Consider the following 16,784-nt stretch of genomic DNA (forward strand, 5'->3'; position numbering starts at 1 on the left):
TATTGATAGTCATTGCTGAGTGTCGTAGAGAGTCATCGCCGTGGTCGTCTCGGCGGCAAAATCCTATGTAGCCCATTCCGAGTCATCCCAGCCCCGTCCGGGTCCCTCCATCCTCATGGGCGCAAGCCACCAGTCGGCAAGTTGAAACAAAGGTGAGAAATGAGACAAATGGAAGGAAGAAAGAAAAAGGACTCCCAAACAGTTCCCCACCCGCCTCCCATCGCTTTCATCAAATCGGTAAATCGTCACGCATACATTCTCGCATGCTCCCTGATCAGCCCGACCCTATCCCGGTTCATGACGCTGCCGCGGTCGTGGGAGGAACCACCTTGGGCTCCACTTCCACAGGCTGGTCTGCCACCTCCACCGCTTTCTTTGCGGCCTGAACCTCTTCCATGCCAGCCTGCACATCTTTGATAGAAGCCCCTTTCTCGGCAGTCGTCGTCGGATATTCATCGGGATGATCTGCCTTGTAGTCAACGTCCAGCTTCTGCACCTCCTCTTCCGTGAGCTTGCGTTCCTTTTCCAGCCGGACCTCTCGACCGCGTTTATGACAATACCAGAAGACAAAGAGTAGCACTGCGCAAGAAAAGATGTTAGTCGAGAAGCTGAAGCACGCCAGCCGCCCGGAGGAAGTCCTTACCAAACAGTGCCAGTGACCACAGCACATTCATACCCATGAAAGCTGGGAACCGCGCCCGGAGATAGTTCATGATTGACCTGAGTGCTGCTGTAATGGCGGTTGGCTTACCCACCAATTCCTTCAAGGACGGTGTCTTGAATCCCATCTTCTTCGCCGCTGCAGCGGCCTTGCCTGCGTTCTCCATATTGACGCCGCTCTTCTGAGCCCTCTCCGTGGCGGCTGCCATCATTTCAGGCGCGAAACCCTTGGTCATGGTCTCAGGGAGTTTCTCGATGAGCTTCTGCAGAAAGCTGGGCAGTGAATTGAAAGTCTTCTGCAACTGTCGGTCGCCATTCGTCAGCAACTTTTCCAAGTCGTCGTATGCGGTCGGCACGCCGTTGACCAGATCTTTGAAGATCAGATTGAACTTCTGTAGCAATTCTTGCGTTTCGTCACTGATGGAGAAGACGCGGTTATTGACTGCTGCCAGGTTGAGCCGTTCCAGCACGATGGTCATGTCCTCTTCCTCCTGCTTGGCCTGTTTTTCTTCCTCGCTGTCTTCCAACTCGCGCTTTCTAAGACTCGCAGCGATGTCTTCTAAGCCAGCCGCAGTGGCTTCGTTCTTTTGGCGCTTGGCGTCTCGGCTGTCCCGTCTAAGCCAGCTCCACGTGGCCCTGGATCTGGATGGAGCATCCTCTGTCGGCCCCTTTGTATCTCCTTGGATTATGGAAGGTTCTTCGCTCAGTTCATTTGGAGTCTCGGGAGGCAGGGGAATGTTCTGGGCTCCGTCCATCAGGGCGATCTGTGCATCCTTGCCGACAGCCAGCGCCCCTGGCCGGACTGGGAGTGGAGGGGGATTTTCTTGAGATACAATACGATCCAGGAACTCCTCATCCTCCTCAGAGAGCACGGGTGTGTCTGACTTGCGTGCCGTTGCGAGATGGGCCTTGGCCTTGATGTAATTGATATATTCCATTGCCATGACGCTCCCTCACGAGTCAGAGTAGTGGTTGGGGCAAGTCTAAGAGGCTTATGCCCCAAGGAGAGAATGAAATTAGGGCGTGCGACCGAAGGACAAGAATATCAAAGTATCAATAGTGATCCAAACGGAAATGCATCCATGCTGAAGCCATATCGAGGGTATTGAGGGGTGGTGTTCAGAGGTGTTTGCGCCACAACGACGTCATGATCAGACGTTGGCGCAGCCATGCCCCTACCAGCCAATCAGAGTAGCCGTGTTGGCTGTGGTCTATGAATTATGAATAACGCGAGGAGAGAGCCACCCGTAGGAAACGAAGGGCAACTTCACGACAGATACCATGGTTCAGGGGTTTCAAAGCACCTAGAGTGCATCTGCATTGTGGTCATGGACGCTCAAAGCGATCCATGGGAGAGGAGGAGTGCAAGTTGTGATACTGGACAAGGGAGAATCTCAAGGAAGGACTACAATCAGACTCCATTGCGACAATACTTGGGATCAAGCAGTTCTTGGTCTAGCCCTGTCACTCTCGAGGGGTTGGAGACTTCACCAACCAAGGGTGCGGCAGTGTTTGTCGCATCGACCTCACCTTCACTTACCATGCGCTTCATCCCTAGCTGCCTCTTTTTGGCCACAAGCGACAAAAGGTTTCAGTCAGTCTAACAGTCCTTTCTTGATACCTCATTTCCGATCGTACCGCGCCTCCATTCCGTGATTAACCAGATTTCTCGCCTCTTTAGACGACGAAGATGCCGGCCGACACCCAATACTACGAGGCGCTCACGGCGCCGCGCGAGATGGAGAGGCGAACCCTCACATTCCGTGGCAAGCTTCTCCCTGATCAACTGCCCGTGAAACAGGCGCCCGCGGTTGTGCACAAGCAGAGTACACATCCTCTCCCATATTTCGCCCATCAACAGCTCGATCTCGACTACTTCTCCTGGGGTAGGTCAACCACCAAACGCCGCTGGAAGCAGGGAAGAATTCGTCCCAGCTGTTTCAAGTCTAACACTCAGCAGACATCGCTCAACCGGTCGGCGGTCCGATGGTAGACGGTGATGGAGACACAGCCGAAAACCGTGCATGGGATGATGATGATAGCGATGCGGGCGTCGTTCTTGGATCCGACGCAGATGATGAATTGAATGTGGAGGTGTGGCCATTCATTGAATCTCTCGTTGGGTCCAGCGTCACTGATCAGATTGTCCAGACCCCCGGTGGCAAGCCCAAGCGTCGCCGCCCCTTCGAATCCAGCAAAATCGCAAACGCGTCCGAGGTCAAGAAGATGAAGATCCAGGGAGGCCGCCCGGCTATCGCCAAAAAGGTGACGGCAGACCTAGACTCCGACGACGAGATGATTGTGCGCATGAAAGAAGCCCGATTTCTGGAGAGAGACATCGCGCAGGCTCTCATCGACCAGGGTCGCACCGCCTACAACCCGAAGACCATCGGCACTCGTTGGAGACGTATCAAGGCCGCCTTGCAGAAGCGACAGGACGATCTCCTAGATGCGGATCTGACGGACTGGCACGAAGGGGATGTATGTATCGGGTTCGAAGTTGGGGAACAAACAACGACTGACCTGTGCACAGGACGACATTCTCCTGCAGGCTGTTTTCAAGACCGAGAGGGAAGTGAACAGACTCAAAGAAGATATCGAGTCCAAGAAATGGCGCATGGTGGCCGATCAGATGAAGTCACTGAAGGCATGTCTCACTATCCTCGATTCCCAATCCACAAGTCAGTACTGATAGTGTCAAATTCCAGCCCGTGGTCAACTTCTCCCAGAATGCTTGTCGAGCCAGGTACGATGCTCTCCAGAATGGCTGCGCGAAACCCACCCCTGAATCGATCGAGAACCCATCTCCTGAAATCCTCGAACGCATCGCATCGCGCAGGGAAAAAGAGCGGAAGATTCGAGAAGGCAACCACATGGCTGAGAGGGAGCAGAAGAATGTCGAGGCCAATGGATGGACTTCGCGGATGCGGACCTATTTCTAGACCGCCGAATGGTAGACACCCAAGGCACGCCCCTTGGAGCATCTCCCACTCGAGAACTCGAACGAGCAGCGCTGACTGGATGCTCCAACAAGCCAGGCACGCTCGCATCACAACGGCACTTTTGTTCTTGGGCAATACGAGGAGAGCTCGCGTACACGATGCAGCCTGGTGAAGAGAAGCGACTCTAGATGCAGCGAGTTGGACACAGCACGCATCGCCATTGATAATTCAGGATACATCAGGGGTCGTCTGTCGGTATCCGGATGTGCATGTACACACACAGAGATCGCGGGCAGTGCTGTCAAGATGACAACGGGTCAGAAGTTGTCGATCCTTGGGTTCTCCAAGCTACAAGGCGAGACGCGTGCAACCGTTGAACGTTAAGCGTTGAACGTGGTCAGCTGACAAGGTCAACAAATGATTGACAGGTCATGACTTGTGCTGGTTAAAATGGAAGGCTCACTAGTCCCCGAGACACCTTCGCTTCCGCTCTTTCTCCATCTCCATTATTATCCCGGGGGCTGTGGCTATGTGCCTTGACAATTCACCAGTCACTGCATGCGTGCCTGGAGATAGGCGCAGTTCTTCTGCTGTGATTCGATCATGGCTGCCTTCCGCCAAGACCTGGCAGCCGCCTGCGCTGCGCAGTAACAATATATTCCACGGCTTCCCACTCCTTGTCTTCCTTCTTTTCCCCTTCTTCACGCACCAGAGCAGGCAAAAGAAACACGCGTCTGGCTATCTTTGTTTCGCGCAAAGGAAGTCGACCCGTCAAGTTCTTCCATGTGATTTCCATCGGCTGTTGACCTTCTCTCAAGAGGTTGGTTGGCAGACGACGGGAGTCATTCAGCGAAGACTTGCGCAGCTCCCCCATCACATGCTACTTTTGTGAGAACCCGCGTCACTCTCTTACCGAAGAATACCTATCACGCTCTCTACTACCCTCATAGGTTCTTCTGCCGTTCTTTGAAGCCCTTCCTTCGCTCGTTCGTGAATCTCTGGATCTTGACAATCAAACCAAACATCCGCATTTCCCCTAATGCCAATGCGCGCTTTCGACGACATGTTCAAACGATCGTTCAATACCAGGGAAGGTCGCATCGTCAAGTCCAAGACCACAAAGACCACATATCCCGAACACGTGAAGAAGAAGATGCAGGACACAGTGGACGCCGGCTCGCCGGTGGCAAGGTAAGGCAGCCGTGAACCAAACCACAATCCCGGCTCTTGCACGGCGACCAAGGCATACTGATCTCTCTGTGCAGCACACTGACGAGCCCCATCGTCACCTTGGTGGTGGGTTGTGAGCAGCGTCTCTTCGCTGCCCATGAAGACGTCCTCTGTCATTCGCCCTACTTTGCGGCTGCTCTCAAAGGCAACTTCCTTGAAGGCAGCTCGAAGAGGGTGGAATTGCCTGACGAAGAACCCGAAATCCTATCCTGCGTCCTCGAGTTTCTCTACAAGGGTGACTATTATCCTCGCTTGCTGCACAACAAGCGCCGAAACACTTGGGATCTCGAGGATGCTCAGGACCTCATAAAAAATGGTGGCCGCGGAACCCACGCATCGACAATCTGTCTCCCTGACGCCGGCGGTGATGTCTTGAGAGATACCGTGGTGTACTGCGCTGCCGAGAAGTACGGCTTGGAGGAGCTGAAACGCCTGTGTCTGCGGAAACAGGGGTTACAGTCCGGCATCCAGGTCGACGTGATCTTGCGATCGGCTCGGTATGCGTACGCGCACACGCCGGATACGGAGTCGCGGCTCCGCGCTCATTACCTGGCTCTGATCATTCGAAGTCGCAAGACTTTCAAGAGGAGTGGAACCATGCAGATGGAGATGGAGAATGGGGGCAAATTGTTTTTCGACCTGTTTGTGGCCATGTGTAATCATATCGATGATATCGTCGAGATCAGGTAAGGAAACATGTGCACGACTTTGGATGGCTTTCTGAATCTCGCGGCTGTGTGGAACAATGTGCTTACATTTGCTTGATCTCAACAGCAACAGCCGCTCTCCCCGAGTCATTTGAACATGGTTGCGCACACGGCACGGCGCAGGTTCGATGGTGTGGTGCTATGATGAGAGGTAGGACAGTATGTTTACCAGGGCCGTTGGCATCAACAACGAGTCTTGTGGGACCTCGCCTGCTTTGATAGCAGCAACAACTCCGCTTCTTCTCGAGGTTGGCCGACGACAACTTGCTGGTTCATCGCAACCCTACTCCTTCTAATGGCCCCGGCTCACGGCGCAATTCGGCTTTCCGCTCTTTCATTGGGATTTTGAGAATCCCGTGGAAATGATCAACTCACACAGTGTGCGACCTACAACTCGCAACTCTTATGTACTTTGGTTGTTTTCTCGACTCTGATGTCGACGTCTGATACGGTGAAGCTGCTTTCAGACCCGATCCCTGGGGATGGGATGAAAACCTCTGTGTTCAGAATAGGAAATGAGAGATTCGGCCACCTCAAACCTCTTCTTCTATTGCCGCGTGATGTGAAATGGCTCTCTAACCGCATCAGCATGTGACAAACGGTGATTGCCAGAATCCAGGCGAGCGTGTGGCTGTAAGGCGACATGCCCTTCTAACCAACTCCTAGGACTTCTTCTAACACCTCTCGGCTTCCCTCGCATTTCAATCCAGACACTAACCTTCGGTGACGCCGTTGCACCTCTTTCGTTACCTTGATGTTTCCTCTGGCTTGATATATTCCAACCTCACTCGTCTGCTGGCGTCTGGTCTTCTTTACCTCACCTTCTCTCATCTATCAGGATTTCACTCTCGAACGTCAACAGGCTACGCTTCCCCAAGTTACGACGCTCGAGTTTTTTTGAGAATTAGACAATCATTCTTCAACTTTTACTTCTTCATCATGTCAAACTGGCGGGGCGAGCGTGCCTTGACCGCCGAGGAGCTGGCTCGGCGGTATAACAAAGAAGCAAGGGCTTGGACCCCCGACGACTCAAGCCAAGGCAATGGAGCCAGAGAAACTCTCCCAAGAAGAAGAATCACTCCTCAGTCTCTGTTCCCACGGAAGCGACAGAGGACATCTGCAACGGTACCGGTGGCGGGTGCCAGTCCTTTGGCTTCCGCCAATGTGTCACCTGCACCCAGTGAGGCTCCAGTGCGTGTCAAAACTGAAGCTGAAGTGCAAGCTCTCGAGCACTTACGGAGCATGCCGCCTGAGAAAAGGGTGAAAGTTTACGTAGGAGAAAAAAGCACGGCAATGGAAGTGGGCCTCGAAGATCTCGACAAGTCACCTGTGCTGAAGTCTTTCATCAGCGAATCTGGCGCGCCAGGCCCGTACATCATGCATCCGACACTCGTGACCGTCAATGTGGACCACTTTCAGTCGATCCGTGAGTTTCTACTGATGGACGAATATATGCCCGCCCTTGTGAACAACCCTCGTGGAGAGGATGTTCTTCCCAAGCAACTCGACAATTGCACCACCCCCGACCACTACAGACATCAGGCGCTGAGGGCTGGACACGTCTATGTCATCGCAGAAACGCTGAGGATGCCGACTTTGCAGGACCTCATCTTCCGAAAGATCACTCAAGCACAGTTCCACCCGTACGGTGTCAAATGTCTTCTTGACTTGGCTCTGATCATATTCTCGCGACCGGAGTTGGATGGATTAAAGCAAAAGGGGAAGGTCACGCAAGCGGAAGACGAGAACGAGAATGAGGAAGGGGATGATGCCCTTGAGAATTGGCTGATCAATTCCCTCAAGGACGAATTCCAGAGGACCATGGTCCATCATGCTCAGCAATTCTTTCATGTCTCGGCACACAGTGCTTGTAGGAGACGGGAGTTCGGTCGAAGGGTCCTGAGAAGGACAGTCGAGGATTGGGATGCACTACGCCCAGACGTGGTTGCCATTGAAATCGATGGTTGAATGACGCAGGATGGTTTCATTTGGTCCATCACATACTTCGGCAGCCAGGTTTTGGGTGCTACGCAGCACATTACGAGACCTCCGTCACGACAACACAGCTAGACTTCGGGGAAACCAGGAGAGCTACTCTTTAGGGCTGTGTATCCGATTTCACGTGGTAGCGACCTAGGTACGGGGAATCCGGATTACTTGCATTGACAAATAACACTATACTGCGAGCTGGGTATATGCAATGGTGGGCAAGAGTATCAAGAGCATGCAGCCTCGTCCGCGAGCATAAGTGGAGGCGGTCGGATACAGGTGATCAACAATCTGAGATTATGACCTCGGTTCAAATCCTCGTGTCCCCCATATTGTCGTGTCGTCGCTTCAATGGTCCCCACTATGGATCGCTTCCCCTCAAATCCCCACCACTTTGTTTACCAAAGGTTCCTCCTCGCCTCTCTATCTCTGCGAATGACGCGTTGCTTGAGCCAGAACGGCAAACGGGACGGGGTTGCGAACACGATACCCCCCGGAGCTGGCGTCCAGATTGAGAAAAGGCCTCCCCAGTCGGCTTCCGTCTCGTAATATATACACCCTGCAACTCACGCCTGACTTTGGGTGCCCATTGTGGAACTCGGTGTCGAGATATTCGAGTCAGAAGACATGACATCGATTCCAAATCTCCATCTATTCGGCACTTTCAGTCTCGGATCTCCAAACTGGCCATTCCGGTCGTCCCTTGCTCGTATGTTTATGGATTACTGGGAAGGGTCGCGGAAGTCCAGAACCCCTCCCTCCCTCCGCCCCTCGTTCTTTGGGCGGTCCGTGATCATGGGTAGGCAAACATAAAACCTCGCGGAGCTGATCGTGCTTCCTTTCTTCTGTTCCTCCTTTCTCCTCTCTGCTCACGGCTAGTTTGGTCTTGTCTCACTCTGTCTCTCTTCTCGCCGTGCTCCTGACATTACGACCATCGTCGCCATGAGTGATCCTGCTCCGACCTTCGATATCCCCAAGGAGTGCTGGGGTGGTGTTGTGGTACGTGGCCCGTTGGAATCCGCTTGGTCTCATGTCTCACACGCTTCTACAGAAAAATGAGGGTCCGGACTTCTATGTCGAGGTCGAGAAGGTGCCCGTGCCTGAAGTCGGTACGTGCAGAAACGATCTCAATTGTCATCACCTAGCTGACCACTGAATCCTCCATGTAGGTCCCAACGACGTCCTGATCAAACTCAATGCCACCGGTCTCTGCCTCAGCGATATCCACTTTATGCTGAATGACTGGGCACTCCCCAAGATGTCCGAGCTGGGAGTAAAATGCGCCGGGCATGAAGGAGCTGGGGTTATTGTCAAGGTCGGCGAGAATGTCAAGGCATACAAGGTCGGCCAGCGGGCAGGGTACAAACCCATCCAAGACGTCTGCCACTCCTGCGAATACTGCAAGACTGGCAGGGAGACATATTGCACAAAAGCCGTCTTCACTGGTGGCGCGTGTGATGGTGGGTTCGTCTCGGTGGTACGGGAAGAGAGATGTTGACGATCCGCAGGGTCATACAAGCAATATGTGGTTTCGCCAGAGAACTATACTACGGTGAGTTTGGATCCGGGTGCGAGAGAGACAACAGGCTAACTCTTTTATCCAGCTCATTCCCGACGTAAGTGGAGCAATGTCGTCCCTCTTCCTTCGCATATGTTGACCCGTCCAAGGGAGTGTCTGACTACGTCGCCGGCCCTGTGATGTGCTCCGCATCTACCATCTATTCGTCGCTCAAAGAATCAGATCTCCGACCCGGTCAATGGGCTGTTTTCCCTGGTGGTGGCGGCGGTGTGGGTATCCAAGGTGTCCAACTCGCTGCGGCAATGGGGATCCGGCCGATCGTGGTAGACACTGGAGATGAGAGGAAAAAGCTCGCTTTGCACATGGGAGCCGAACACTTCATCGACTTCAAGGAAGGAGATCCTGTGAAGAAAGTTCTTGAAATCACTGAAGGTGGAGCTCATGGCGTCATTGTCACCGGTGCGTATCTCTGGGGCACATTGCGACCTTTCCCCAATGGCAAGAAACTGACGGCATCGGCAGCCGTGCAATCGTACCCCATTGCACTTGACTACCTCGGAGGTCGAGCAGGCGGACAGGTCATGTGGTAAGGATGCGCTCTCACCCGCACTCCTCTCACACGGACGCTGACCCATGTATAGCATTGGCATCCCTCCGCATGGGAAGTATCACATCGACCTGGATCCCTCGAAGCTGGTGTTCCGAAACCAGTCCATCAAAGGAACACTGGTCGCCAGTTTGGCCGATATCGACGAGACACTAGACTTTGCGAAACGAGGTACGTGTGGGCACCGATAGACGAGGGTGCGCAAGCTGAACAAAGTCTCTAGGTAAACTCCATCTCGAGCCCACGGTGGTCGGATTGAGCAAATTCAACGAATCCGTACAAAAGCTCAAGAATGGACAAGTGGCTGGGTAAGTTCGGGCCAATCGGCAGTCACGGCAGAGCGAGTGGTCACTAACCAGGACACAGGCGAATTGTGGTGGACTTCAACCTACCGTGATGAACAATGAACCATGGTCGCTGATGGCATGTCGGCTCTGGGCGAGTTGGGGAAGATTGCAAATGCCCATTCCGGATGGACAGGTCTGGAGCGTAGCTGGATGGAGGTTGGGGAGGGGAGAAGACCTGAAACAAGTGTGCTGGCATGATTATTGGCTGCAGTTTCTATTCCGAGGACCTGCACATGCAGCAGCAGCAGCAGCGCTGGGCGCAACGAGGGGAAGACACGTATCGGTAAAGTCCCTCTGCAGCGAGAAAAGTAGAGATAGGGTACATGGGTGCGTTGTGCCTCTTTTTGCCTTGCTCTACGGTACGGAGATAATGCGTCTTTGGCTGCAGTGGCCAGCTAGCCAATTACGATACAGAGATGGTCGGCCCCACTGTGTTCCCGAAATAGATGAACCAATCATCGCCGGCGTTACGCGCTGACCGTGTTTGAGGCCATCTCGACTCCGTCGCATGGCTTTCTTCTTCGCTCCCTTCTCCTCTCTTCTTCCCCTCCGGCCAATGTCCACATTTTGGACGTCGCTCTTTGCGATTGGTGTCTCTCCTCGCCAATGTACTCGTCCAGCGCAGTCACAGGTGTGATAGATCTTCATGATCTAGCATAACTTCTATCTTGAGCCGCTAAACGCCTGCCAGGGCAGAATTTCTTCCACTGGCCACCGATTGGGTCGCTTGCATCATGGGAAGAGCTCCCTTTCTCTGTAGGTGCATCCGGTGCTCAAACTAAGGGAGATGGCGGTCATTCACTTTTGTCCCGCTCGAATTCCCTTCTTCCTGATATTTTCCTTGTTCCTCTTCCTCTGTCCTCGTGCGTCTGGTGTGCCGTCGACAAGTCGTTTGAGGCAGTGTTTCTGTTCTGTGCCGTGCTGTGCGCTGTGCATCCTGTTTGCTTGTCTTTTACTCTTTAATTTTGTGTCTTTCACGCTTGCGCGCAGCAGGTCTGCTCCTCTCGAGTTCTGTTAGGGTCAGCCAAGTCATATACACGCTGCGATCAGGCATCCAGCATGGCGACGCCAGCCACGTCCACTTCGGCCATGCAGGGCTTCTCCCTCTTCCCGACCACGGTCCCCAAGATCTCCATCCCGAATCCGCATAAAAAGAACCCCAGCCTACACAGTATCAGTATCGTGACCTCGCCGGACAGCGCGTTCTCTCCCAATGCCGAGTCCGTCGTTATTAAAATGGAGGAGGAACGACCGCCTCTTCCTCGACTCCCCGTCAGCCTCAACGGAGAGCAGCTCACGAGAGAATCCACTCCGTCGCCAGAAGATATTGGGAGGGCGGTGAGCACGACGTCGCCTATCGATGGGAAGACGCCTACTCAGCCTGGTCCCCCTCCTTCGGTAGCAGCAGCGGCCTATACGCCATCATTATACCAGTCGCCCGAACTTCACCAGACGTCATCACTAGGCACAGGATCAGCAACGACGTTGGTGGCACCTCCCGCTCTCACAGCGGACAATCGGGGCATGGTGAATAACAAATCACCCACCGACCCTTCACCGGTCGTCCCCATCCGCTCCATGTTCCCCGTCTACAACCCCTCTGTGTCTGCAACTCAACAAATGTACGTCCCACACCCGCCACCGCCCGTGCGTCTCTCAGGGATGCCCATGTTTGCGGGGCTACCCGCTTCCCGGGAGGACTACCGCCGAAGTAGTCTTTCGACTCCATTCAACGCTTCAGCACTAGCGGCTGCTCAGAGAACCGCTCCTGCCAGCATTCTCAACTTCCCTTCCGACGTCATGAGCATCAACGTTGGGCCCCGTATATCGACCCAAAGGGAGCTCGAGAAACTGTGGGAAGCTTCTCATGGCACCGAACCGGCGGCTTCGATCAAGACTTTCGATCTTGAGATGGCACGGTAGATATACTCTTTGAGATTTGTTCTTTTTCATGACATGCTAATCAATATGCGACAGGACCGAGGAAGCAACCTTTGTCTTTGGTTCCCACCCTTCGCTGCCCTTCTACACCCTCCAGACATACGACACCAATGAAATTGCCATCTCCAAAACCTGCCCCAGCAAACCGAGATCACCGTCAGCCAATGCAGAGTCACCACTCACACGCGACGTCGTTCTGTGCCCTCTGGAGCCCGCGGCTCGGCGTCTCCCACCCCATGACGGCCTTGTCGCCTTCATATTCCCCAAGCTGGCCGCCCTGCTCGCGATCAACCAATCCGCTGCCCTCGCCCGACAACACAATCTCGCGCCCACGGATCGAGACGAGATCGAGGGACAGGCAGTCCGACGTGCAGCCAAGCAGGAAGCCTGCTACTTGCGGTTCAACGCCAAGGGTGGCTTCTACGAACTTGAACACCCTGCCATCGGGCGCGGGGCGATGGGTGGTGACTTTGCGATGGAAAGCCCTGCTGTGAGCTCGCCGACGACGGTCAGGAGCATGACGGGCAAGCCTGTGGTGCACGTGACCATTTCCACCGACGGGCCCCTTCCCACCATCAGTGTGATTGACCCGAACGCTTCCCGGCGGACCGGCGCCGTCATGACGCCGACCACCGCAGCGCCGTCCTCAGCAGGAGCTGGCATCCGGCGACTGTCCACCCTTCCGCACACCGAGAATTTGACCTCTTCGTCAGAGTTCCCGCCCCTCGCCTCGCTTGACCTGACCTCGGAGGTTCTGCACGTGGATGCCAACGCCATCCTGGAGTTGATGCCCAGCTTGTTCAGCATCGACTGCATCATCTCGGCGATCCTCTCCGTCGCGGTGGCCGACGCAACCACGAATGCAGTGCTGGGAGGTATGGAGATCTGGAAGCCGAGACCCGCACCGGTATCTCGTCTCGGGACGGGTGCCCGCAGCATCCACACCCGGGCCGGCAGTGTGAAGAGCCACGCAGGGAGCGTCTTTTTCGCCACCATCGCGGAGAGAGAAGAGGCCGAAGAAGAAGCCAGGTTGATGCGCCGAACACACGAGGCTGACCTCCGCGCGGGCGGCTCGTCCAAAGCCAGATCCAAGGGTTCCAGGATGTGGTTTGGACGGTTATCCAGCAGCAGCACCGACGAGTCAGATGAAGATGACATCTCGGAGAAGAAGTCCTCGTCACGGAGGAAGAAGAACCACAAGAACAAGACCAAGAAGATCGTCATGCATGAATTTGACCTCGAGAAGCTCGGCCACTACCAGTCCGGCGAGCGGAAGGGGGAGGAGTTGCCCGCCGTCACGAGGGGCGTGCTCAGCGGACTGATCATGGGGCTGAAGCTGATCGTGTGGCTGCTGACCATGGTCGTGCAGGTGCTGGCCTGGGTGCTGGTGCATGTGACGAGAGGCGTGACCAGCGAGAAGTTCTGAAGAGGAGGATATCGGGAGGGAAAGAGGGCGGGTTCGTTTTCCTTGTTCACGTGGGCGTTTTTTCCTTCCTTTCCTTTCCTTTTTCCTTTTTTCCCCTTACCTCGTCCTCCTCCTCTGAGGGGGGACAGGAAAGCATTTCTGGGGCGCCTCGGAGCGGTGTTGGGACGGGGGCGGCGCTGTCTGTCTTTGCTTGCATGAGAGGATGCTTCGCTGCGCTGCGTGCGTGACGGGGTACGCAGAATGCGAACCTGGGCTCCTTGGTCTGTGTGCCCGGGGAGCGAGGCGATCCGCATCCAAAGGGTCTTTGGAAGGGGTATTTCTATATATCATGGAGGAGGTAATGATTTGATGGATGGATGGATGGATGGACGGATGAACAGAGAGACATCATCATAAAAAGTCACACATATATATATCCACAGAACACACTCACACACACACACACACACAAACATACACACACACACTCACATATCACACAAAGACATGATATGATATGACATAAATGACACGACATATGTGTATGTGTATGTGTATGTATGTGTGTGTCAGGGCAAAGACAGAGAAATGCCAGCCCGTGAATTCAATTCGTGTCAACACCATCTCTTTGATCTTTTTCCTCTCTCTCTCCCTCCCTCCTCTCTCTCTCTCCCCTGCGGTTGAATGTAACTAACTCAGTTACTCGCCACAACAGAGTGAATCTGAACCTCAACAACCGACAAAACAACCAAGTGAAGATCCAACAGTGACAGTCCATGTCCTCCTCGAACCGTATCTACCTCCTCCTCCTTCCTGCCTGACCCCCTCGATTTCTTTTTCTTTTACATTCATTTCGACGGAACAACCACGCACACATATGCCCATTTCATCTCCACCATACAACATACCATACCCACTGGAAAGAATCGACGACTCGGTCATTCACACAGCCAAGTAGTTCCATCAATCCAAAAAACCTATTTCTCTCTCTCGCGAACTTCACCTCACCTCCGCGCCACATCCGCCTCGCTCACTCACACCTTGAATATCATCAACCAGCCCCCTGTCCCGGGTTGAAGGAGAGCAGCAGAGCAGAGAAGAGGGCAACAGAAAACAGCAGAAAAGTAACATGGACGCCTCCGTCATCGACGCCTTCGTGGGCGACTATGGAAACGACAATATCGACGATTCAGACCACCTGTCCGAGCGCTCGGCTGATGAAGGCAGTGACCACGAGCAGTCCGATGCCGGTGGTGGTGATGATGTGAAAATTGAAGAGGACGACGACGACGGTCCAAAAGCCCAGCTCCTCGAACACTTGCAGTCGGAGTTGCGCAAGCTCACGCTCGAGGCCGAGACGGTCCTCTCCCGGCAGCCGCGCAGCACGCAGAAGGTCTTTGCAGCCGAGACCAAGGTCCTCTTTGACGACTACAAGCGCTTCGGCTCCATGGCGCGCCTCAAGGTCGGGGTCGACAGGTTCTTGAAGCTGGGTGACGAGAAGGGGAGGTTGCGCATCGAGAAGGAAGAGGAGAAGGATAAACACAAGGACGACCAGGATATGACCACAGCGGCACGACAGCAGTCCCCATCTGCAGCTGCCGCCGTGCCCAAAAGACCGGCGCATTACGGCGAGGCGTTCATGCTCAACGACACCGAAGACGACGACAAGATCAAGTTCGACCCGGAGCTCGCCTTTCCCCAGACGCGCTGCACGGACAACAACGACCACGCGGAGCAAGAGGAGGAACACCTTTCCGACTTGGAAAACCTGGGGTTTGACTTCGACTTGAAGGCGGGCGACGCGCTGCCCACGCACCCTCTGCGCACCATCGACCCGGACTCGATCCCGTACGTGACGACGCTACCGTGGGACCCGATCGCGACCAAGGTCAGCTGGCCAGACCAGCGCACGTGGCCGAAGGGCCTGCTGGGCAACCTGAACAAGATCCTGACCGTGGAGGACGCGGCGGCGCGTGAGCGGCTGTTCCACCACGTGAGCAAGTACGGTCCCGCGCCCGTGCTGCGGGCCGGCATCGCGGCGCAGCTGCGGCACGAGTACAGCAGCATCTTCACCAGCGCGGGCGACCACTACCTGGGGCTGAGCGGCAAGACGCGCGCGTTCCTGCGCTCCGTGCACACCCGCCACCGCCGGCCGGCGCTCAACGTCGCCGAACGCCGCCTGCTCGCCCTGGTGTGCCGCGTCGCCGAGGACTCGGTGCAGATGTTCTGGGAGGACGCGGCTAAGGACCTGAAGGCGTACCACGCCATGCGCATCTTCATGGCGGCCCGCGAAATCGAGCGCGATGAACACGCCCGCAAGACGGAGCCCCAAAGACCCCCCCGCGCGACGATCGGCACTCGCACTCCTCGTCGCACTCACCCGGGCAGCGACAGCCAAAGCCAGGCGCGCAGGGCCGACGTGCTCAGGGACCACATCAAGAGGTTCAACGAGTTTCGACGCGACGTTGCTGGTAGCGCGGCTGGGGATGGCAATGCGGCCGGTGCGAGTACGTGATGGATGACTCGTGAACACCGGAGAGAGAGAGGTAGAGAGGTATAGAGAGAGAGAGAGAGAGGTGTAGAGAGAAAGCTGGGGAGAGAGGTGTAGAGAGAAAGCTGGAGAGATATAACGCAATGCAGATACCTCGCGCGATGGGGATATCGGGAGGAGAATCTTCAGGGATAGGCACCGATGCTGCATCTCTCCACACACGCGCTACTCTGTCCCCTTTGGATCGGATGGAACATCAATCGACTTACTCACTATCGTGGCTTGATATGTTCTCCTTGCCTGCATGCCTGCCTGGGTTGGGTTGGGTTGGGTTGGGTTGGATTGCGTTTGAATTGCGTTTGCATTGGAGGGGTTGGCTCGGACGGGGGTGGTCGGTCTGGGACAGGTCGTGAGTGAGGCTGGGCTAGGGCTGTTTCTTATACCCCTCTGACGCTGCCGACCATCTACTCGAGGGAGATCTCAGGTGGCCACGGATGCCGCAGAACAAAGCACACAATATCTCGTCCACGCATGCCTCGTTCTTTGGAGCCTGCGTGATTGGCAGAATCACAGTGGCAAGTAGATTGGTAGTCAGTTAGATGGATCCGAATTAACAATATGTATCAGCCAAACCAAAAAAAAAGGGGGGCCTCCGCTCAGTACATATTATTATTCTGTATGTCTGTATGTAATTATAGGCTGGTGGGCCAAGCAAACTGTTTCTGTAATACTGTAAATACTCTGTATGTATGTGTGTAATGTATGTGTGTATGCCTCGATCAATCAAATCAATAAGCGAGCAAGTCATAATTAATTGATTATGCAGATGCAGATGGATTCCCCGGTCGCAGGTCACATATATATACATATATATATATATATATATATTGTAACATGTGATTCATTACTGCTGATCCGATCTGGACTGATCTATCTATCTTCTCCC

The 16,784-nt window shown here is 54.6% G+C and overlaps 7 protein-coding genes across 7 annotated transcripts; 6 read left to right on the forward strand and 1 right to left on the reverse strand.

Moving 5' to 3' along the window:
* Positions 1-295: 295 nt before the first annotated feature.
* AYL99_02618 (hypothetical protein) lies at positions 296-1,604 on the reverse strand (the record flags this gene model as incomplete). Its single annotated transcript, XM_018834134.1, has 2 exons — positions 296-579; positions 644-1,604. The coding sequence occupies 2 exons, from the start codon at positions 1,602-1,604 to the stop codon at positions 296-298; spliced, it is 1,245 nt and encodes a 414-aa protein (XP_018696758.1).
* A 746-nt stretch (positions 1,605-2,350) lies between these two features.
* On the forward strand, positions 2,351-3,602 carry AYL99_02619 (hypothetical protein; the record flags this gene model as incomplete). Its single annotated transcript, XM_018834135.1, has 4 exons — positions 2,351-2,546; positions 2,621-3,141; positions 3,194-3,280; positions 3,369-3,602. 4 exons carry the CDS (start codon positions 2,351-2,353, stop codon positions 3,600-3,602), a joined length of 1,038 nt encoding a protein of 345 aa, XP_018696759.1.
* Positions 3,603-4,641: 1,039 nt separating this feature from the next.
* AYL99_02620 (hypothetical protein) lies at positions 4,642-5,522 on the forward strand (the record flags this gene model as incomplete). Its single annotated transcript, XM_018834136.1, has 2 exons — positions 4,642-4,793; positions 4,868-5,522. The coding sequence occupies 2 exons, from the start codon at positions 4,642-4,644 to the stop codon at positions 5,520-5,522; spliced, it is 807 nt and encodes a 268-aa protein (XP_018696760.1).
* Positions 5,523-6,478: 956 nt separating this feature from the next.
* On the forward strand, positions 6,479-7,507 carry AYL99_02621 (hypothetical protein; the record flags this gene model as incomplete). Its single annotated transcript, XM_018834137.1, has 1 exon — positions 6,479-7,507. One exon carries the CDS (start codon positions 6,479-6,481, stop codon positions 7,505-7,507), a length of 1,029 nt encoding a protein of 342 aa, XP_018696761.1.
* Positions 7,508-8,470: 963 nt separating this feature from the next.
* AYL99_02622 (hypothetical protein) lies at positions 8,471-10,051 on the forward strand (the record flags this gene model as incomplete). The annotated part of the gene is made up of 9 exons (XM_018834138.1): positions 8,471-8,527; positions 8,580-8,637; positions 8,698-8,988; positions 9,037-9,080; positions 9,133-9,144; positions 9,197-9,633; positions 9,689-9,825; positions 9,878-9,962; positions 10,021-10,051. 9 exons carry the CDS (start codon positions 8,471-8,473, stop codon positions 10,049-10,051), a joined length of 1,152 nt encoding a protein of 383 aa, XP_018696762.1.
* Positions 10,052-11,060: 1,009 nt separating this feature from the next.
* AYL99_02623 (hypothetical protein) lies at positions 11,061-13,368 on the forward strand (the record flags this gene model as incomplete). The annotated part of the gene is made up of 2 exons (XM_018834139.1): positions 11,061-11,920; positions 11,979-13,368. The coding sequence occupies 2 exons, from the start codon at positions 11,061-11,063 to the stop codon at positions 13,366-13,368; spliced, it is 2,250 nt and encodes a 749-aa protein (XP_018696763.1).
* Positions 13,369-14,476: 1,108 nt separating this feature from the next.
* Positions 14,477-15,862, forward strand: AYL99_02624 (hypothetical protein; the record flags this gene model as incomplete). The annotated part of the gene is made up of 1 exon (XM_018834140.1): positions 14,477-15,862. One exon carries the CDS (start codon positions 14,477-14,479, stop codon positions 15,860-15,862), a length of 1,386 nt encoding a protein of 461 aa, XP_018696764.1.
* Between the last annotated feature and the right edge of the window lie 922 nt (positions 15,863-16,784).

Source organism: Fonsecaea erecta (assembly GCF_001651985.1).
Source record: "Fonsecaea erecta strain CBS 125763 chromosome Unknown Scaff2, whole genome shotgun sequence".
NCBI classification, from domain to species: domain Eukaryota; kingdom Fungi; phylum Ascomycota; class Eurotiomycetes; order Chaetothyriales; family Herpotrichiellaceae; genus Fonsecaea; species Fonsecaea erecta.